A 22124-nucleotide genomic window follows, 5' to 3' on the forward strand; every position below is an offset into this window, starting at 1 on the left:
TCCCGGGGAAGGCCCCGAAGCCCCGCCTCGCCGGACGTGACGTAAAGGGGTATGGGCCTTGTCTGGCTCCTCCCGTCTCCATTCGCGCGGTGAACCGCGAGCGCCTGGAGCTAGTCCAGGTCTGGTGTGGGGCGCCGGGATCCTGGTCCCGGACCAGTGGGGCCTCGCGCAGCACCCTCGCAACTAACCCTGCCTCCCCACACCCTCGAGTGACTAGTTTAGTCTCCCTATAACCCCCGGCGACGAGTCCAGCAGCGCGCCCATTCTTCACGCAGCGCCGGGAAGCGCTTTCGAAGAGTTGGGAATTCCACTTGTGTGAGTTCGAGACCCGCCTCTGCTAGTTCCTAGCTGTGTTACCTTGAACGAGTGACTTCCTCTCCCAACCCCCTGCCCCAGCCCCAGACTCAGTTTTCTCACCTGTAAAATGAGGATACATTATATTGCTTGATTGTTTTGAAAAATGTGTGTTCAATGCCACAAGAGCCAGTCACTTTTACCAACTGGGAAGCTGAGGCCCAGAGCAGTGAAAGAATTTGCCTAGGGTTAAATGACGGGCAAAACCAGGGTCTTAATCTCTGAAGCTAGAACGCCTGGTTTCAAATCTTAGCTCCAGCACTTACTTCCTGGATGACCTCTCCCAACAGACTTGTCTCTTCAGAGCCTCCGTTTCCCCATCTGTAAAAAGGGTTGTTATGGGGATTTTAATTTATTTACAACAGCATTTACATTTGTATACTTGCTTTGTGCCAGGCGCTGCACTTACCGCTTTATACCCGAAATCTTGTAAGGTAGGGATGATCGTCATCCCCATTGCACCGTCAAGGAAACAGAGGCACAGAAAGGCAAAGGGGTGAGTCAAGATCACACATCTAGGGAATTCTGACAGTCCAACGGTTAGGACTCTGTGCTTCCACTGCAGGGGGCCTGGGTTCGATCCCTTGTCGGGGAACTAAGATCCCGCAAGCCGCCTGGAGAGGCCAAAAAAAGGGGAAAAAGAGATCACACATCTCAATTGTGTAGATTTGAACTTTGGCTCATCTAATCCAAAATTTGGGTCTTTGGTCACTATTTTTTTTTAACATTTATTTATTATTTTATTTATTTTGGCCGAGCCAGGTCTTAGTTGCAGCATGCATGCGGGATCTAGTTCCCTGACCAGGGATCGAACCCCAGCCCCCTGCATTGGCAGTGCAGAGGCTTACCCACTGGACCACCAGGGAAGTCCCTTTGGTCACTATCGAGTGATACAACTTGATTTTGAGGCTGGGGGTGTTGGAAGAAGAGCCGGAAGTAGGAATATTTTATGTAAATCAGTTCTGCCTCTGCTCAGAATCCTCAGTGGTTGCCATTCTACTCAGGAAAAAAGCCACAGTCTTCACCGTGACTACCTCTAGTGTACCTGAGCTGGCTCTGCTTACCTCCCAGACCTCAATCCAATCCTTTTCCCCTCACTCACTCTGCCCATTGGCATCTTTGCTATTTCTCTGAGATATCTTCCAGCACAGGGACTTTACACTGGTTGTTCCCTCTGCCTGGAACATTCTTTCCTCAGCTATTTCAATCGCTCCTTCCCTCACCTCCTTCAGGTCTTTACTCAAATGATGTCTCCTCAATGAGGCCTTTCCTGACCACCCTATTTAAACGCGCACTCTTCCCTCCTCTCTCTGCCCTTCCCTGGTTTATTTTTCTCTTTAACAAGTGTCACCTTATTACATATACTTATGTATTTTATTTTATTGTGCCTCTCGTCAGAAGCCAGCACCAAGAGGGCAAAGATTTTTGCCTGTATTGTTCCTTGCTGTGTCCCCAGTGCCTAGAAAAGCGTATGGTAAGCGCTCAATAGAAATTCTGAAAAGAATAGTTCTTCTATAAGAAATTTCTCTCACGTATAGAGCTCTTGTTCTGTACCAGCTCTGTGCCAACCTCTCTACAGACACTATTTCACTGCATCCCTTTCTCACTAACACTGAGCAAGAGGGGATGCCATGGCCCCACTTTATAAATGGGGACACTGAGGGTCAGAGCTCTGCCAGCCTGTAGCCTTTGCTTGTAGCCACCAGGCTATTTGATATGATCTCATGTATCTGATACCAGGCTTGGTACCATGAGTCACAGCCCTGTAGGATAAGTTATTGTCATAGGTGCTTTTTATATATTTTGCCCCCAAGAGTGAGCTGCCACCTAGCTCCTGAGTCAGACCCTTATGTCTGGAAGAGTACAGGGGGTGGTTTCTGTTTTGAAACAGTCACCTGGAAAGGGGCGTTGGGCACAGATCCAGGGCTATAAAGTGAGTCATCTCTTTACAGACCAATGGGAAGTCATAGCAGGGTCCCCCTAATGCATCATACAGGCTGAGAAGCTGAGATCCAGAAAGTGTTGAGGCTCTTCTGAGGTCACGTAGCACAGGGACAGAGACAGGGAAGTCTGATTCCTGACAAAGGGGGTTGGACAGGGTTTGGGGGAGGCAGTTCTGTGTGGGGAGTGTCATATCCTCTCTCCCAGTGGTGGGAGAGATGTCCCAGCCAGCTGCTTCTGTTCCAGACTGTGAGAAGAGGGGTGAGTCAGTTTACTGGCGGAGGGGAAAGCAGGCTTTAAGCCTGTCCTCCCTCCCCCATCAACAACACACACACCCAGATGGGCTGGGAGCTGGTTTTCTGGGAAGCCAAGGCTCCTGAGTCAGCACTGGGAATCTTGGCTGAGTGTGCTCTGGAAAATGTCAGGCCTACAGGAAACAAAGGGCTCCCACTCACACCATCCTGCAGGTGGGCGGGGAGCTGAGAGAGCTGGCTGTAGGAGGGAACAGGGGCCCAGTGTGCAAAGGGCTGGGTGTGAGAGGGTTTATGCACACCGAGGGAAACAGTTGGTGAGCAAGGCAGGGGGGTTATATGGGCAAGGGAGGAGGCTGGGTACCAGGATATGGGTATTTGAAGCACAAGGTGAGTGTGCAAAGTGGAGGGGCTCCATGTGAAAGGGAAATGTTTGCTGAGAAGATGTATGTTCAAAGGAGAGATGTTGAGCCTACTAGGGGTACAGACAAGGAAAACGGAGGCTGACAAAATGTTCGCGCAAAGGAGAGGTGTGGAGTTTGTAAAGGAGAGGAATGTTTGTAAAATAGACGTGTAGGAAACTAAAAGGTCCACCTCGGACAACGCACTTTTTTTTTTTTTTTTAAATTATTATTTATTTATTTATTCATTCTTGGCTGTGTTGGGTCTTCGTTTCTGTGCGAGGGCTTTCTCCAGTTGTGGAGAGAGGGGCCACTCTTCATCGCGGTGCGCGGGCCTCTCACTGTCGTGGCCTCTCTTGTTGCGGAGCACAGGCTCCAGACGCGCAGGCTCAGTAGCTGTGGCTCACGGGCCTAGTTGCTCCGTGGCATGTGGGATCTTCCCAGACCAGGGCTCGAACCCTTGTCCCCTGCATCGGCAGGCAGGTTCTCAACCACTGCGCCACCAGGGAAGCCCAGAACAACGCACTTTGAAGTCAGTGTAAGGGCACAGAATGGCACGTGAGCGCTTCGGCTGTGGCCCAGTCCACCCTACCCTACCCTACCCTACCCTACCCTACCCTACCCTTAGGCCGTGGCCCAGCCCACCCTGAGGCCCCTCCTCTGGCCCCGCTCCCTCACGTACAGCGGTGCGCATTTTGTGCCAGTCAGCGATCTGCTCCTCCGTCATTCGCTAGCTGACCGGAGGGGGCGGGCATGAGAAGACTCCCGGAAATGCAGGCCTCCCCGGGCGGGGCGCGTAGCTGACCCAGAGCCGGGGAGTGGGTGCTTAGCAACCGGGGGAAGTGCCTAGTAACCGGGTTGGTAGGGGGAACACTGGGAAGAGTTGTGGGTGCCTAGCAACCGAGGGGAAGGTGGTGCCTAGCAACGAGGGGGTTGCTCAGAGGAGTGGAGAAGTAGCCCTGGAGGATCTGTGGGTGTCTAGCAACGGGGGAGGACCCTAGCAACGGCGCGGAGTGGGACCAGGGGAAAGTGGTTTGGAGAGGTGTTCGGGAAGAGTTATGGGTTCTTAGCAACGAGAGAGGGAACCAGGCGAAACTGGGGGCCTGTTAACAGGGGAGGAAGTCTTTGGTGGTGGGAGTCTTAGGGTAGACACGGAGGAATGTGAGGCAAAGACGGGCAAAGCAGGGAGGTCAGTCCCACAATTCCTACCCAAATAACCCCTCCTCTTCTCCCCCAGACAATGTGGCTGGAGGTGGGGGGCCTACTACGGGGGACCTGTGGACGGTGGGGCCGGACTACTGGTCTGCCTTGTGGGGCCCTGGGGCCTGGGCCCCTCTGCTGGGTAAGAGGCTGGGGAGGGGTCTCCAAGGGGAGGAGGCTGAGGGAGGCTTCAGGGAGTCAAAGGACAGGGAGGGGTCTAAAAGGGCCAGGCTGACGGTACATCCTCCACTCGTTACCGGTGTTCACGTCTCTTGCAGGGGCCATGTGGGGGTCCTTGGACCCAAAAGCTTCACCAGGATGGGCCTGGCAGGGGCCTGGGTGAGGAGGACATTCGCAAGGCACGGGAGGCCCGGATCAGGAAGGCACCCCGGCCCCAGGTATCATTGCCCCACACCCAGCAACACCCCATGAAGGCAGCTGGCCTCCCGAGCTTGGGGAAGGGTGTGGTGGCAGGTTGGTTGGACTTCCTGGGTGCTGTGTCCACCTTTTCCCGCTCAGACCTTCTCCCTGTTTCCCAGCTGAGTGACCGTTCTCGAGAACGCAAGGTGCCCACCTCCCGCGTCAGCCGCTTGGCCAACTTTGGGGGTAGGTATGACTGTGGGAGGTTGTGACCTAGATCAGAGGAGGTGACATTTACACAATGAAGCAAGGAAGAGAGTGGAGCAGAGACAGAGAGAGGAGGGAGAGATGGAAAAAGAATGAAGGCAAAGTCCTGTAGAACCAAGAGAAATAGAGAGGAATGTTATGTTTATTGAGAACTTGGAATGTGCAGGGCCCCATACACATGTGGTCTCTGCACTGAATCAATGAGTGTTTGTTTCCGTTCTATAGATGAGGAAGTGGAGGCTAAGGGAGGTGAAGTGACTTAACCCCGGTTCATGCAGCAGGATTATTCAAACTTCAGGTCACAACCTGCATGAAATAGTTTTCTTTTAATTATTTATTTATTTATTTGGGTTTTTTTGGCTGCATTGGGTCTTTGTTGCTACGCGTGGGCTTTCTCTAGTTGCGGCAAGTGGGGGCTACTCTTCGTTGCAGTGCGTGGGCTTCTCATTGCAGTGGTGTCTCTAGTTGTGGAGCATGGCTCTAGGCGCACGAGCTTCAGTAGTTGTGGCACATGAGCTCAGTAGTTGTGGCGCACGGGCTTAGTTTCTCCGCGGCATGTGGGATCTTCCCGGACCAGGGCTTGAACCCGTGTCCGCTGCATTGGCAGGCGGATTCTTAACCACTGCACCACCAGGGAAGCCCTGCATGAAATAATTTAGCAGGTTGCAACCAGCATTAAAAAGAAGAATGGAGGACTTCTCTGGTGGTGCAATGGTTAAGAATCCGCCTGCCAATGCAGCGGACACGGGTTCAAGCCCTGGTCCGGGAAGATCCCACATGCCGCGGAGAAACTAAGCCCGTGCGCCACAACTACTGAGCCTGTGCTCTAGAGCCCGTGAGCCACAACTACTGAGCCCACGTGCCACAACTACTGAAGCCCGCGCACATAGAGCTCGTGCTCCCCAACAAGAGAAGACACCACAATGAGAAGCCCACGCACTGCAACGAAGAACATCCCCCGCTTGCCGCAACTAGAGAAAGCCCGCGCGCAGCAACGAAGACCCAACGCAGCCAAAAAAAAAAAAGAAAAGAAGAATGGAAAATATGTGTACATGTAGAGTAAGGGAAAGTCTTGTTTCATGAAACATTATATATACGTCGGTCTCTACCGGTTATAATGCAAATGTCTTCTTTACTGTGGATCATGGTTCAGGTTTTAAAGATACTGATTGAAGGAGTCAAATACACTGGTTAGAGCTTTGGCACCAGGCTGCGCAGGGTTCAACAGGTGATTCTGCCACATCCTCACTTTGTGACTCTGGATAAGTTACTTAACTTCTCTGAGCCTCGATTTCCTTTTCTGTAAAATGGAAGTTTTTCTGTAAAATTTCTCTCATGAGGGTGTGAGGACAAAATGAGTCAATGCATAAAAGGCACTGGGAATGGTTCCTGGCATGGAGAAAAGTGCTCAGAAAATGCCAACTACGATTATTTACAGAGATGGTGACAGTGAAAGAGGCAGAGTGACTCGAACTGTCTTTAAGGACAAGGAGACAGAGGAGGCAGAGGAAATCAGAGCCGGAGAGCTAACATCCAAAGGAGGAACTGAGGGAAAGAGGCCTAGACAGACATGCCGGGTGGACGGAAGGGCAGAGATGGAGAAATAACTGACTTAGAAAAGGAGAGGTGAGCGTGAAGAAGAGGAGATGTGGACAGAGAAACAGCAGTCATAGGAAGACAGAGAGTCCTGGGGGGATCATTTCAGGGCCTTCTTACCCATGGCTGCACACTAGAATCATCTGGGATGCTTAAAAGAAAAAGAATTCTGAGGCCTCATCTCAGGCCAGTTCAACCAGAACCTCAGTGGTAGGGCCTGGGCATCGTATTTACAAAAGCTCCTCATGACTCTGTGTGCAGCCAGGGGTGAGAACCACTAACCGGGGAGACAGAGACAAGGAGAGAGGGATGGAGAAAGAGGTAGTCTCACCTCCAAGGGAACCTCAAGCAGGGAGAGAGTGAGTAAGAGACTGATTTGGAGACAGAGGGATGCAAAGAGCTGACTACAAAGAGTTGGGAGACAGGTGTACATAAAGAGAGACAGAGAAGAGAGAGGGTCAGTGGGGTGGGGAGGGGGTGGGGGAGGAGATCGCCCCAGGGCAAGCGGGCACTCAGGCTCCTCTCTCACTCCCCAGGACTGGCTGTGAGCTTGGGGCTGGGAGCACTAGCTGAGGTGGTCAAGAAGTCCCTGCCCGGAGGACGTGTACAATCAGGTACGTGAGCCACGCTGCCTGGGTCCACACCCTGGCCTTGCTGTGTGACCTGGGGTAAGTGGCTTCACCTCTCTGAGCCCCAGTTTCCTCAACTGGAGAATGGAGCTGATGATAACATAGCCACCTCTTAGGGTCGTGGTGGAGGGCTCAGAACAGGGTGAAGCTGCTGTCAGGATGGTGTTGAGTAGAAGCAGGTCATGAGAGAAAATAATGTAAGCCATCCAGAGTTGCGTTCTTAACTGAGCAGGAGAGGAAGCATGAAAATAGGAGTGCCGGTGAGGGTCTGTGGACAACAGAGACGGACTGGGCTGTGTAGAGATCAGCATTTGTGGGTACGATTCCGCAACATGTCGATGTCTTGAAACAAAAACAGGGGTGGATATTCTAGATGAAAAAGAGACTAGAGAGATAATAACTGACAAATGGAATGTGTGAGCCATGGTTGGATGTTTGAAGAAAATAACTATAAAAGACTTCTGGGGACGATTGGGAAAATCTGAGTATGACTGGGTAGTAGGTATTCAAGAATTAGTGTGAATTTTCTTGGGTGTGATTTTGGCCCAGTGATTGTGTAGGGGATTATTCTTCACACAAGTTAAGTGCAAATCAGTCAGCAAAAGTATTGGTCAGTGTCTGGGTACACACACACAGATAAAGCAGGTGAGGCAGCATGTTAAAACATTGAATCAGGTGTGCAGGTATTCACAGTGCTATGAATGCAGTCTTTCTGTCTATTTGGATCTTTTTCAAAATAAAAAGTTGAGGGTAGGTAGAGGAATAGGCTTTAGGGTAAGGCCAGACTGAATCTACACCCTGCTCTGCCACTTCTGTGCTGTGTGCCCCAGGGCCAGGCACGGTATCTCTCTGAATCTCTTGCTTCCTCATTTTGAAAATGAAGGCATTGGTAGTTCTTACTTCCTGGGGTGTTGTGGAGGTTCAGCCAGAGAATCCACAGAGACACTTAGAATTCTGCCTGGCACAGGCTGAGCCCTCAGTAAAGAGCTCAGTAAGTGTTTTATGAAATAAATAAAAGCTTAACAAACACTTTATTGAATAATAATATACTTTGCATATAGAACTGTGCACATATCATAAGTGTATAGTGTGGTTCATTTTCACAAAGTGGATGCATCTGTGCACCCAGATCAAAAAACCCTAGAACAGCAGTTCTCAAACTTTTTGGTCTCAGGATCCCTCTACACCCTTAAAACTGAGGAATGGATATAAACAAGATGTATTATATCCATACAATGGGATTTTATTCGGCCGTAGAAAGGAATGAAAGACTGATCCATGCTATCGTGTGGTTGAATCTTGAAACACTATCCTAAGTGAAAGAAGGCAGAGACAAAAGGCCACATTTTTTTTTTTTAAGGCCCCATATCGTATGATTCCATTTATCTGAAATGTACAGAAGAGGGAAGTCTACAGAGTCAGAAAGTAGATTAATGGTTTCCAGGGACTCAAGGGGAGACGGGTCGGGGAAATGGGAGGGGGTAACTGCTGACAGGTTAGCAGTGATGAAAATGTTCTGAAATTGATTGTGGTAATAGTTGCACAACTGAATATACTAGAAGCCATTGAACTGTGCACCTTAAATGGGTGAATTATATCATATATGAATTATATCTCAATAAAGCTATTAAAAAATAGAATGAGAACCCCAAGAACTTGTTTATGTGGGGTTGTATTTATGGATATTTGCTGTATTAGAGATTAAAACTGAAAAAAATTTTAAACACAAGAATACACACACACACACACACACACACACACACACTCACACACTCACACACTCTCTCTCTCTCTCTCTCTCCATCAGCCGTCAGAGCAGTGACAGCATCACAGGTCACAGAGCTTCTGGAAAACTCTACTGAACATTTGTGGGTGAATGAGAGTAAAAAAGGGCAAATAACATATTAATATTATTATGAAAATAGTTCTGATCTCACAGACCCTCCTAAAGGGTCTCAGGGGCCCCCAGAACACACTTGGAGAATTGCTGCCCTCGTTCTCCAGAACCTCTTCTCGTGTCACATTCTGGTACCTCCCCCCTTGTTAAGGGTCACCACTGTCTTGGCTTCTGACCCCCTGAGATTCGTTTTGTCTGTTTTTGCGCCTTTATGCGCATGTAAAGCCGGTGCTTTCTCGTATGTGTCTGGTTGGTTTTGCTCAGCATTCTATTTGAGAGATGCATCCATGTTGCTGTGAGCGGTTGTAGGTTGTTTATTCAACACTGTAACAGTCACCCTGTGACTATTCCACAGTTCCTTTGTTCGTTCTACTGATGGTCATTTGGGTTGTTTCCAGTTTGGGACTGTTATGAATAGCGCTGCCGTGAGCCTTCTTGGAGTATCTGTTGGTGGACACATTTATGCCTTTCTCTTGGGGATATACCTGGGAGGCAGATTGCGTCAGGTATAGGTGTGTGCTTTACTGGAAACTTCGCAGCTGCTTTCCAAAGGGCTTGGGCCATGGCACTCTCATCGGCAGTGTCGGCGTTCAGGTGCCCCACATCTTTGCCAACACTTGGTATTGTCTTCTTTTTTGTTTTAGCCATTTTGGTAGGTGTGCAGTGGTGTCATACTGATTATTTTTGTGGTTGCCATACTAATGATTATTCTCTCCACCCCAGAGGGAGGCTCCCGGCCGGGCTCCAGCCTTTTCCTTTCGGAGGCCAATGCCGAGCGGATTGTGCAGACCTTGTGTACAGTTCGGGGGGCCGCCCTCAAGCTTGGCCAAATGCTCAGCATCCAGGGTACGGCATGACCCTTGACTCCTGACCCCTGACCTCAGTTCCACCCTACCCCACCTACCACCAAGCCCCAACTTCAGAGACTCCCACAGGGGCCCCTCCTGGCCTCTCCCCTCACCGCTTCCCTCTTCCCGATGCCTCCCAAGACAACAGCTTCATCAGCCCCCAGCTGCAGCGTATCTTCGAGCGAGTTCGCCAGAGCGCCGACTTCATGCCCCGCTGGCAGATGCTGGTGAGTGCCCAGAGGGGGAAAAGCTGGCAAGGGAGGTGTGCCCCACCTGCCTGGCCCTCCTGTCTTCATGGCTGTGCTCCCTGTCTCACTCTGAGCCTGTGTCCCCATCTGTTAAATGGGGACCACTAAAGCACACATCTCATAGGATTGTTGTGATGAGTTAATGAGAGAATGGTGCATAGCACTTAGTCGAGTTCCTGGCAGGCTCAGGGCTCTGTCAGGGCTGTTAAAGAGGCGGTGAAGTGCTGTGGTCAGGGACCAGACTTCGGGAGTTCAAACCCTGGCTCTGCCACTTACTACCTGTGCGGTTAGACGTGTGGCCTGCCCTCTCTGTGCTTCAGTTACCTCATCTGTGATTGGTGGTAGTCATAGCAATGGCCACATCATGGGACTATGGAAATCAGTGTATATGTAAAGCACTTTGAAGGGTCCCTGACACCCCATGAGTGACATGCAAGTGTTAGCTCTTCTTATTACCAGTCTTTTAATTAAAGGAGAGAGTGTCTGTAAATAGATTGGCACAGCGCCAGGCACTGAGTAAATGCCTGGGCAAGGGTGTGGAATCCGGAATCCAGCTGCCTGCCTTCTGAGCTCTGTTTGGCTCCCTCGCCATGTGACCCTGGGCAATTACTGCCCTTCTCGGAGCCACTCTTTACAGGGCCCAGCCCACAGGAAGCCCTCTGTAAATTTTAGCTCTCCTTTATCACGTTAACTCTTGAGTTAATAATACAATATACGGGCATAATGAAGGATTATTATCAATCTTAACCCTACATGATAGCAATCCACACATCAGCCCGCACAGCCTCGGGAGTATGGGCTCAGGCTGGGCCTCCCAGTCTGCCAGCGCCTGGCTCATCACCTTGGTCAAGAGATCTCTCTCTGAGCCTCAGTTTCCTCATCTGTAAAGTGGGGTAGCGGCCAAGAGCTCGGCCCAGGGCCCCACGTGTGGTGAGTGGGGTTATTAACGCGCAAAGCGCTCAGCACAGAACGTGAACCTGGCTGCGTGAAACCATGATGACGATTGTCGTGACCACTCTCCCCAGAGAGTTCTGGAAGAGGAGCTCGGCAAGGAGTGGCAGGCCAAGGTGGCCTCTCTGGAGGAGGTGCCCTTTGCTGCTGCCTCAATCGGGCAGGTGCACCAGGGCGTGCTGAGGGACGGGACGGAGGTGGCTGTGAAGATCCAGGTGAGAGGGGAGGTGGGGCGGGGGTGGGCTGGGCACCCGGCCGCCCCAGAGGGGTGACTCCCATCCTCCTCCCCTCCCAGTACCCAGGCGTCGCCCAGAGCATCCAGAGCGACATCCAGAACCTGCTGGCGGTGCTCAAGATGAGCGTGGCCCTGCCGGAGGGTGAGGCGCCCGGTCCACCCTGACTGGGGGAGGGTCGCCCTGAAGAGGGAAAGTGGGGCTGGATGGGGGGGACGGGGGGCCAGCTCGGGGCAGGGTGCGCCCGTGTGTGTGAGCCTGAGTGAACGCCTCAGTCTGCGTGTTTGAGACAGAACAAAGGGGCACCAAGGCGGGGAAAGCCCAGAGTAGTATGGGCGTGTGAGAAAAAGACAAACTCAGAGATGCCAACAGGAGCCCAGACAGAAATCCAGAAACAGACACACAGGGGGTGTGTGGAGAGGGACTGGAGGCCTGAGAAAGAGCCACAGAAACAGGAAGGGAGCGTAAGTGGGACCTCACGTGTGTGTTACAGCATGTGAGACAGCGCCTGGGGGAGATGGAGCAGAGGTGTGTGTGTGTGTGTGCGCACGAGAGAGCGAACGAGGGAGAGAGCGAGGAGAGAAGAGAGTGAGAGAGTCAGGCCCGGAAGTAAGATTCAGAGACACTGAGAGCAGTGTGAGAGAGTATGGAAAAAAGGACAGAGAGGGACTTCTCTGGCGGTCCAGTGGTTAGGACTCCACGCTGCCACTGCAGGGAGCCCAGGTTCGATCCCTGGTCAGGGAACTAAGATGGGAACTAAGATCCCACGTGTCACGAGGTGCGGCCAAAATATTTTTAAAAAGGAAAAATGGACAGAGAATAGGCGGCAGATGTGACCATGATAGGGGCCTAAGGACCGCTGTGTGTGCCTGAGAAAGAGACCCGAGCAGAGAGGCTTCCGCGGAGCCCGCAGTCGTGTGAAGGACAGAGGGGGAGTGCGTGGCCAGAGAGTGCGGGTAAAAGGCATGGAGCAGACGGGGTGAGGGATGGTGAGACAGGGACAGAGCGAGAGGCACGACCGGCAAGAGAAGACGTCCCTGAGTGGGAGCCTGAGGGGCCGGGCAGGGGGCGAGGGGCAGGCGGTGGCCTTCCCTGCCTGACACGCTGCCGCCCCTCAGGCCTGTTTGCAGAGCAGAGCCTGCAGGTGTTGCAGCGGGAGCTGGCTTGGGAATGTGACTACCGTCGTGAGGCGGCTTGTGCCCAGAACTTCAGGTGAGCTGAGGCCCCTACAGACCCCTGGAGGCCCCCTTCGTCCCTCCAGCTTCCCTCCCGGGCTGAGAGGGCGGTGGATGCCCTCACAGCCTCCGGCAGCTGGAGCCCTGGGGTAGGGCTGGCAGACTCTTCCTCTTCATTTGTTCATCCATCCATGCCTTCACTCATTACTTCGTTCACACCCTGTGTCCTCTGTGAGCTTAGGCAGGTCACTTCCTCTCTCTAAATGTCTCTACCTTCTCATCTGTCAAATGGGACACAGAACCACTGCAGGCTGGTGGGGCAGACAGACTTGTCAACAGGCACTCCGTCACACGAGATCCCGTTACACCCACCGGACTAACAGAGATGAAGCAGTCTGTGTGTGTCAAGAGTTGGAGAGAACGGGGTGGCAGGGCGTCCTTTGTACACTGTGGACAGAGGGAGAAATTGATGCAAGCATTTTGGAGAATGGTTGGGCATCATCAAGCCTCAGTGTTCACATCCAACCCACCAGCTGCCCTCCTGGCTAAATACTCTAGTGACCCTTAATGCCAGTGCACACCGTCAGACTTTTCCGGAATACTCAGAGCAGCAATAGCCCCAAACTGGAAACAACCCAAATCTATCAAATTCACCCAACAGGGCGGATACGTAAGTTATGGTATATTCATCAGCACAATTCGTACAGCATCAAAAATGAATGAACTACAGCTACATGGAACGGTGGTTGTATCTTAGAGGCAGCCTGATAAGCGGCAATTAATTGCACCTCAGTGAGACCTTCCACAGCGTGGAGCACGGCCCACACGTTCACTGAGCCCGGCTCTGTAGACACGAAGCGAGAGAAAGGGCAGTAGAAGGCAGTGGTTAGGGGCATGGGCTCAGATGTGGGATCCAGTCAGGATCCAGTCCCGGGTCAGCCCTTAACAGGCTGGGTGGCCTTAATCTGCCCAGTGGCCTTGGGAGAGCGTCCTCCTCAGGGGGAGTGAGGATAAAAGGGAATTGTGCTGACTGAATGCTCAGCAGAGCCCTGCCCTATGAGGAGCGGATCAAACATCAGAGATTTGATAAACAAGGACAAAAATACAAGCCCCCAAAGCGGGACCTGGAGATGGAGAGTGTCAGGTGGGCTGGGCCAGAGCACTGCAGTGTGGGATCTGGGGAGACCACCACCTCACAGGATTTCCCAGTGCTCTCAGGATAAAACCCACATCATTTCTCATTTCCCCGGCTCCTCCCCATCTCCCTGTCCCTCCACCCCCCCCAACTCCAGCCGTCCCACAGGTCCCCAACCAGAGGCCTCGCTAATATTCTTTGCCTCCCAAATCTTGCATTGACACACCTATCTCAATCTATTATTGGTCTGTTTGTTAGAGTGTGGTCTCTGCTGTGTGTGGGGGGGTCACACCTGGGGCTCATCTAGTGCTCTGTCACCCAGCATCATCCAGCACAGGGATGGACACCGAGAAAGGTTCTTTCCCTTTATTAGCCAGTGTTCAGAATAATGACTCCAAGGAGTGGCCAGTGAGTATCACTGTGGACTCGGAGATTTGTATATGAGTGACTATTTTTTGGGTGGATTAATTGATAAGTTGATGAGAAAGTAATGCTCATCAAGCTTAATTAATACACTGAGTTCATCCTGGGGCGACCAACAGAGAAGTGTTTCCAGAAGGGAAGTGGTAATTGGGTCTCCAGCAGCACCCAGCTTAGGGGCAGACACAGAGTGGGTGCCATGGAGATATTTGGTGAATGAGTGAATGAATGAAATGTCTGAATGAATGTCAATCCAACCAGGTATTGGCCATCACTCCAGACAGACAGGAAAGAGGAGGGCAGGAGGAAAGGCAAGACAAAGACTGTTCATGGAAGACTCCTCAGAGGAGGGGGAGGCCTCAAGCAGGGCCACAGGGGCCTGAAGTGTGAAGTCCCATCCCCACCCCTCCTATCTGCCCCAGGCAGCTGTTGGCAGATGACCCCTTCTTTCGGGTGCCAGCCATTATTCAGGAGCTGTGCACGACGCGGGTGCTGGGCATGGAGCTGGCTGGAGGGGTCCCGCTGGACCAGTGCCAGGGCTTGAGCCAGGACATCCGGAACCAGGTACATGGGGCTCATGGGACAGTAGGGAGGGTGCTGCCCTGGGGCACAGCTGGCAGGGCAACCCAGACCCATGGTCCCTCTGCAGGCCTCAGAGGGCTTTACAGGGGCACATGGCTCTGAGATGTCTCTTACTCCTTCTTCCCACCCCAGATCTGCTTCCAGCTCCTGAGGCTTTGTCTCCGGGAGCTGTTTGAGTTCCGATTCATGCAGACGGACCCCAACTGGGCGAACTTCCTGTATGATGCCTCCAGCCACCAGGTTGGTTCCTTGTGATGTGTGTCAGGGTACATTAGCTGCTGTAACAGATATTTCCCAATATGGCAGTAGCTCAACACAGTAGTAGTTGATTACCCATGTAACAGGCTGGAGTGGCCCTCCTCCAGGCAGTGAGTCAGGGACCCAGGCTCCTTCCCTTTTGTGAGTGTGCCATCCCCTAGGACTTGAAAGGCTCTCCTTCCAGTGCAAGGGGAAAGAGAGGTTGAGAGGGTAACCCACTGTCTAACTGCTTTGGCCGGAAGTGACCCATCATTCCCTTCACCATTCCACTGATAAGAACTGGTCATGGGGCTAGTCTAGATGCAGGGGATGCTGGGAAATGGAGTCCCTGGCTAGGCAGTGGCTTCCTAGTGGCAGTGGAGAAGAGGGAGCACCACTTCTGCAAGACAGTCATCGTTACCACACCCATCCTTCACTTAGAACACACCAAGCACCTACTGCCTCTTGAAAGTGATGCCAGGACAAGCCTGATCCTTGCCTTCCCAGAGTTCCCAGTCCAATGCAGGGACCCATCACCAGACAGTATGACCTGTAGTTAATACCTTGATGGGGAAGCACAGGCGAGGGGCCAGTGATGGGGGGGGGGGCACAGGGGGCGGTGGGAAGCCAGGAAAAGTGGCTGACCCTGCCTGGGGTGGGTGGGGTCAAGGAAGGTGAAACCAGAAAGACAAGAGAAGGACAGCCATCTAAGGAGCAGGGAAGAGCATACTTGGCAAAGGACACAGGCTGTCCAAAGGCCTGGGGGTGACAGTTTGGACTGAAAAACTCTCAGCGTGCATGGTTGCTAAGTGGCTCTCCAAAGTGGTCTGTGCCATTCTGTTCCCAGAGGGGTCTTTCTGAAACACAAATCTGGCCAAGCTGTCCCTTCTACAGCTTCCAACACCCTCAGGATCAAGTGAGCCCTGTGCTGAGTGTGACATGGCCCCACTTAGTCCAGCCTCAGTCCCTTGACACCCTCTTCCCCCCAGGTGCACAGACACCCTGCATCCCTCCAAGGCTCACACCCCAGAGGGGGTGTCTTCCTTCCTCGGGTGTGGTGATATGAGGCCTGACATCAATTTATTGGGTCTCGACAGCAGTTTTTGTTTTAAAAAGATAGAATGTGTTGGCAGATGGGAGGGATGCATATTATTTCAGGACACTTTTGTTTTATGTTTATATTCATATGTGCATGTGCACTGGTGCCCAGGATAATCTGCATTTCTTTTTTTCTTTTCTTTTTAAATAACTTTATTTATTTTATTTATTTATTTTTGGCCGTGTTGGGTCTTCGTTGCTGCGCGCGGGGTTTCTCTAGTTGTGGAGAGCGGGGGCTACTCTTCATTGCGGTGGGTGGGCTTCTCACTGCGGTGGCTTCTCTTGTTGCAGAGCACGGACACTAGGCACATGGGCTTCAGTAGTTGCAGCACGTGGGCTCAGTAATTGTGGCGCGCGGGCTCTAGAGCACAGGCTCAGTAGTTGTGGCGCACGGACTTAGTTGATCCACAGCATGTGGGATCTTCCTGGACTAGGGCTTGAACCCGTGTCCCCTGCATTGGTAGGCGGATTCTTAACCACTGCGCCACCAGGGAAGCCCCTAATCTTCATTTCTTACTGTGGGTTTTAATAAACAGTTTGAACTCCACTGTCGTAGAGAAACTTACACACATGTTCATGGGGTACTGCTTTTTTTTTTTTGCCATTTTTTAAACATTTCAACTTTATTTGGTTCATTTTATCTACATTCTTTACTTATTTACTTATTTTTTATTTATTTATTTACTTATTTATTTTTGGCTGCATTGGGTCTTCGTTGTGGTGCGCGGGCTTCTCCTGTTGTGGAGCACAGGTTCTAGGTGCATGGGCTTCAGTAGTTGTGGTGCATGGGCTCAGTAGTTGTGTCTCGCGGGCTCTAGAGCGCAGGCTCAGTAGTTGTGGCGCACAGGCTTAGTTGCTCCGCAGCATGTGGGATCTTCCCGGACCAGGGATCGAACCCGTGTTCCCTGCATTGGCAGGCGGATTCTTAACCTCTGCGCCACCAGGGAAGTCCCTTTTTTTTGAATTTTTGAATTTTATTTTATTTATTTTTTTATACAGCAGTTTCTTATTAGTTATCTGTTGTATACATATTAGTGTATAGATGTCAATCCCAATCTCCCAATTCATCCCACCACCACCTCCCCACCCCACCCCACCCCCCAACTTTCCCCCCTTGGTATCCATACGTTTGTTCTCTACATCGGCGAGCACTGCTTCTAATAGCAAAACCTAGAAATAACCACAGTGCCCATCAAGCAGATAAATATGATATATTCATGCAACAAAATCTTACATGGCGGTGAAAAAATGAATGAATGAGCTAGAGCAATGGGGATGAATTGCAAAACCATGTCAAACACAAAGAATTTGCAGAATAACTATCATAAATACCATTTATATGAAGTTTTAAAATATGCAAAACATTAGTATGTTTTGTTCATGGATCCACATATGTATAGAAAACGTAGCAACACATGCATGGGAATTTCAGGAAACAATTTAATAATAAAAATAATTTCAGGAAAGTGGTGACCCTGGAAGAGAGGGTGGGGGTGGGGGGAGGTAGGATCAGGCCCCACTTAGATTGGTAGTGTTTTATATTTTAAACTGGGTGGTAGGATTTGTGGGTGTTGATTTTACTTTCCTATATATTTTATTACTCTCCAGATTTTTTTTTCTGAGCCTAAAACATGTTGTTATAAAAACAACTAGGACCCCAAAAATAAAAACCAGGTCCCTTGAGCTTCATGTGGGGGTGGATTGATGTGTGGAGACCGGAAGCCAGGAGCCCAGGGGAGGCAGCTGGGCGGGGCCTTGGGCAGGAGGGGCAGCGTGTGGGGAGAGAGGGACAGACCCTGGCACCCCCATAGACAATGGGGAGCACTGGTGGACTCCCAGTGTCCCTTTCACCATCCTTCATTTCCAGGTGATCTTGCTGGACTTTGGTTCAAGCCGGGCATTTGGGACTGAATTCACAGACCATTATATCGAGGTGAGTTCCCCCAATCCTGGGGTCTCTGAAGGGTCAAGCCTCAAGCCAGATAGTAAGGCTTGTAGAGAAGGAGAAACACAATATCTGGAATGAAGAAATAAATAATAGTGATATTAATAGCAGCTAACAAATACCAAGCACTTAATACTATGTCAGGCACCGTTTTAAGTGCTGTACATGTGGTAACTGATCTAAACCAGAAAGCAACTCTATGAGGTAAGGACCATTTTTAACCCCATTTTACAGAGGAAGTAACTGAGGCTCAGAGACGTTAAGTCACTTGCCCAAGGTCACAGCAGACCTGGGATTCAAACTCAGGGAGTCTGGTTACACAGCCCATGTTCCCAGCCCCTCACTAGCTGCGTCCTAAGAGAAAGGCCCACGATGGCCAGCCTGTCACCTCCCCACACCCGATGCTGTCCAGGGCCTTGGTGTCCAGCCTTTTGCTCACATACTTCCCCTCCAGCTGCTCTCTAGTGAGCAGTTCTCTCTTTAAGAAGTGTTTCCTCACTTTATGTTGCCCGTCCTTCCCACCCACAGGGATTGATTTGTCTCAGAGCCCACAGAAAACACCATCTCATTAATTTGTTGAGATTGGACATTCGACCTGGGTCTTCTTGTTTTTTTGGTTGCGTTGAGTTCATTGCTGCATGAGGGCTTTCTCTGGTTGTGGCGAGCGGGGGCTACTCTTTGCTGCGGAGCACGGGCTCTAGGTGTGCGGGCTTCAGTAGTTGTGGTGCACAGGCTCAGTAGTTGTGGCCCACGGGCTTATTAGTTGCTCCATGGCATGTGGGATCTTCCCGGACCAGGGATCGAACCCGTGTCCCCTGCATTGGCAGGCGGATTCTTAACCACTGCACCACCAGGGAAGTCCCTCAACCCGGGTCTTCTAATCACTGGGTCATCAATTCAAACGTTCTCTGACCCCCCTCTGTGCCTAGTCTTATTCTAGATGATACTGGGGACAACAGTGACCAATGCAGTCCAGGTCTCTGCCTTCACAAAACTCACAGTCCAGTAGGGGGACAGACAGAAAGGACCAGAGTGGTCAGGGCTGGGATGGGAGAATCACGGGGGACTGAGGGAGACCGGATGAGGAGCCTGGCCTGACCTAGGGGGTCAGGGAGGGCTTCCTGGAGGAGAAGACATCAGAGTTGAGACCTGAGGGATGAGGAGACCAATCAGGAAGGAGCTAGGAGGGTACTCCAGCCAGATAACATGGGCAAAGGCCAAGGGGTGAAAAAGGATATTCCGACTAGAGCAGCACTTCTCAAACTTTAATGTGCATGAGAACCCCACCACCACCATGATCATGTTAAAATGCAGATTCTGGTCTGGAGTTAGGCTTAAGATGCTGCCTTTCTAACATGCTCCCAGGTGATGCCAAAGCTACTTGTACAGGGACCACGCTCTGAGGAGTAAGATCCTAGAGGACCAGAGGGAAGTTCGCATTCGGACTGGGCAGGCAGGTGGGGACAGAGCAGGAGCCAGCGGTGAGGCTGGAGCCCAGTCGCTCTGGGTCTCTGAAGCCATGCTTTGCAGCTTGTACTTTATTCGGGTGCCCTGGGGAGCCGTGGAAGGCATTGGAGCAGGGGAGGGACATAGAATTGGGAAACTCCTGAATAAAGAGTGGTCTTTTAAGACAGGCCGGGAGCCTGGGCGGGTGGGGGTTGGAGGGGGTTCTGGCCTGAGGACTGGGGGATGGTGGGGCCACCCCTTAGATGGGGACAGGAAGGAATTGGTAACCCCCCCTCCCCCCTCCCCCCCCAACACACAGAGGCTCCTTGGGGCCCTCTCTGCAGGCCACTCGAGGCACAAAGCCGAGGCCTCTCTGGGTAGTTGGGACATCCCCTGCCCCTCCCCACCACAGGCCTGTTCAGCACGGCCCTCCTGCCGCCTCCCCAGCCTTTTCCAGTTTAAGAAAGGCCTGTCACACTGACCCCCCAAGGACCACAGGCGTGACAGATGGCCAGACAGGCTGGGGCAGGGGGAGCTGGGACAGAACAGAACCGCCAGATTTAATCCTGTATCCCCCTTCCTCCCAAGAAGGGGCAACTCAGTGGTGAAGGGTTCGCCCCAGTTCCCCTCGTCTCCTTGCTATTCCCCACTCTGAGCCTGTTTCCTCGTCTGTGAAGTAGGGACCCGCCTATTTACCTCTTAATAGTAATAGTAGCTCACAATATTTATGGCCTTTCCTACACGCGGGCACCATGCGAAGCACTCCACAGATACACCTCCTTCATCTTCCAAGAACCTGGCAAGGAAGGTGCTTTCATCATCCCCACTTCACAGATGAGAAAGCAGAGGCCCCAAAAGCAAAGCGACTTGCCCCAGAGTCAGCCAGCAAGTGGCAGAGCTGGGATGGAGCCCAAGCAGGCTGGCTCCCACTTCTGTCTGTCTGTCCATGTGCCCTCAACTCCTGCCCATCCTGCGTGGCTGGAGAGCTGCTTAGCTCCAAACACTGATTTGCTAAACAAGGGGTTTTCACCAAGGGCCTCCTGAGTGAGCGCCACTTGGGACTAAACCCAGCTGGGATCCCTGCCTTCCTGGGGCTCCAAGTCCAGGGCAGGAACCAGACATCAACAGACATCAACCAGGTGATCACAGAGATGGCAACCTCAGAGGCAGTTCTGGGTCATGATCACATACTTGCCCAATTGAGTGTTTGGACCCATGGGTACCACTTGACATTTGCTTTCCTCTGTGCTGTTTCACTGTGGTAGTTTCCCGGCAGGCTCTGCCTTCCCAGCCAGGTGAGCAGAACACCTGACCACTGCAGCCCCCAGGCTCTGGAACAGTCTTGAGAGAGACACAGACAGGGGTAAGGTGGGGAAGGAGAGGCTTCTAGGTGAGAGCGCTTAGGTAGATGAGAACAGAAGTGGGTACTGGCAGGGCCCGGCTTCTAGCTCCCACCTCCAGACCCCTCCTTGAACCCCTCTGACCCTGTGCCCACATCCGTCTCCCCAGGTGGTGATGGCTGCAGCCAACGGAGATAGAGACCGGGTCCTGCAGAAATCACGAGACCTCAAATTTCTCACAGGCTTTGAGACCAAGGTTGGGAGAGTAGGGTCTGGTGTCTCTTGGGGGGAGTGGGGAGCTGCTTCTCTCTACTGGGGAAACTGTGGATGAGTGAGGAACTCTAAGGGGGCTGCTTATCTGTACTGGGGGTTCTGGGGAGGAGGGGGGAATGGGGGCTGCTTGGCTACTCAGGAATCCTGAGAAAATGGGCACCACTTATCTGTTCTAGAGGGAGGAATGGGGGACTGCTGGTGGATAGGGGGGGGTCGGGGAACAGAGGCTGCTTCTCTGTTCTAGAGAGAGTGAGGGCTATTTGTCTACTGGAGGCTCTGAGAGGACAGGAAGGGCCCTTTCTTTTGGGAGGAGTAGGGGACTTCTTGTCTCTTAGGGGCTCTGGAAGGGGTGGCGGCTGCCTATTACTCTTTGGGGAGTTGGGGGCTTGTGTTTATACTTGAGACTGGGGGAATGGAGGGCTGTATGTCCACACTGGTTGCCTCTGGTTTCCCCGACCCCTAGGCATTCTCGGACGCCCACGTGGAGGCCGTGATGATCCTAGGGGAGCCCTTCGCCACCCAGGGCCCCTACGACTTTGGAGCGGGTGATACTGCCCGCCGTGTGCAGGGCCTCATCCCTGTGCTGCTGCAGCACCGGCTTCGCCCACCGCCCGAAGAGACCTATGCCCTGCACAGAAAGCTGGCGGGGGCTTTCCTGGCCTGTGCCCGCCTCCATGCCCACATCGCCTGCCGGGACCTCTTCCAGGACACCTACCACCGCTACTGGGCCAGTCGCCAGGCATAGCCACTGCCCGAAGCCTCCTAACCAGAGGGGTGTCTGCTCAGACCCCTCAGAGACTCCATCTCGGGATTCCAGCCCCATAGCAGGCCATCCCCTGCTCTGAGGCCTCCTTCCCCCTCTGCTGCAGGTCTGGGGACCCACCTTGGGCTTGGGACTGGGGAATTCCAGCTTCATACCCCCATATCCTGCTCTCCCCACTCCAAAGGGAGCATCCAGGAACTCTACCCAGCTATTAATTTATGTGTGCCAACATGTGAGAGAGCCTTAGGCCCCTCCGCACTGCCATTGTGGAGATCAGACTCACCTAGACAGGGAGCCCCTGACCTCTGCCTCAGGTCTCCCCCAGATGTGGCCGGTGTTTGAAACTTCGGTCCTAATAAAAGTGGCCCTCCCCTTCCCCCAGCTCTTTTCTCTGCGCTGGGCGGGGAGGGAGAGGAGCTCGCAGGCTGCCTCCAGGTGCAGATGGCCAGCCCCCCTCCTACCCTGTTGTCTGAAAGCCCCAGTCCTGCCTGGGCCATCTGTTGCGGGGACCCTCCTTCTCCCCTTTCCCTACCC

At 52.4% G+C, this 22124-nt stretch overlaps 1 protein-coding gene across 4 annotated transcripts; it reads left to right on the forward strand.

The window, feature by feature from the left end:
• The first annotated feature begins 61 nt into the window (after positions 1-61).
• On the forward strand, positions 62-21966 carry COQ8B (coenzyme Q8B). 4 transcript variants are annotated; one of them, XM_059904968.1, is made up of 17 exons: positions 62-315; positions 751-850; positions 1753-1828; positions 4185-4289; positions 4426-4545; positions 4687-4753; positions 6907-6984; positions 9620-9742; positions 9886-9971; positions 11018-11158; positions 11239-11320; positions 12295-12388; positions 14329-14470; positions 14621-14728; positions 17691-17756; positions 20724-20810; positions 21291-21966. In XM_059904968.1, the coding sequence occupies exons 2-17, from the start codon at positions 795-797 to the stop codon at positions 21570-21572; spliced, it is 1713 nt and encodes a 570-aa protein (XP_059760951.1). In that variant the 5' UTR covers positions 62-315; positions 751-794; the 3' UTR covers positions 21573-21966. The 4 variants fall into 4 exon arrangements, with proteins under 4 accessions (XP_059760951.1, XP_059760952.1, XP_059760954.1 ...); XM_059904969.1 differs by lacking the exons at positions 751-850; positions 1753-1828; XM_059904971.1 differs by lacking the exons at positions 62-315; positions 1753-1828 and having other exon boundaries at positions 761-850.
• Positions 21967-22124: the final 158 nt, after the last annotated feature.

This window comes from Balaenoptera ricei, chromosome 19 (genome assembly GCF_028023285.1).
Source record: "Balaenoptera ricei isolate mBalRic1 chromosome 19, mBalRic1.hap2, whole genome shotgun sequence".
Lineage (NCBI taxonomy): Eukaryota > Metazoa > Chordata > Mammalia > Artiodactyla > Balaenopteridae > Balaenoptera > Balaenoptera ricei.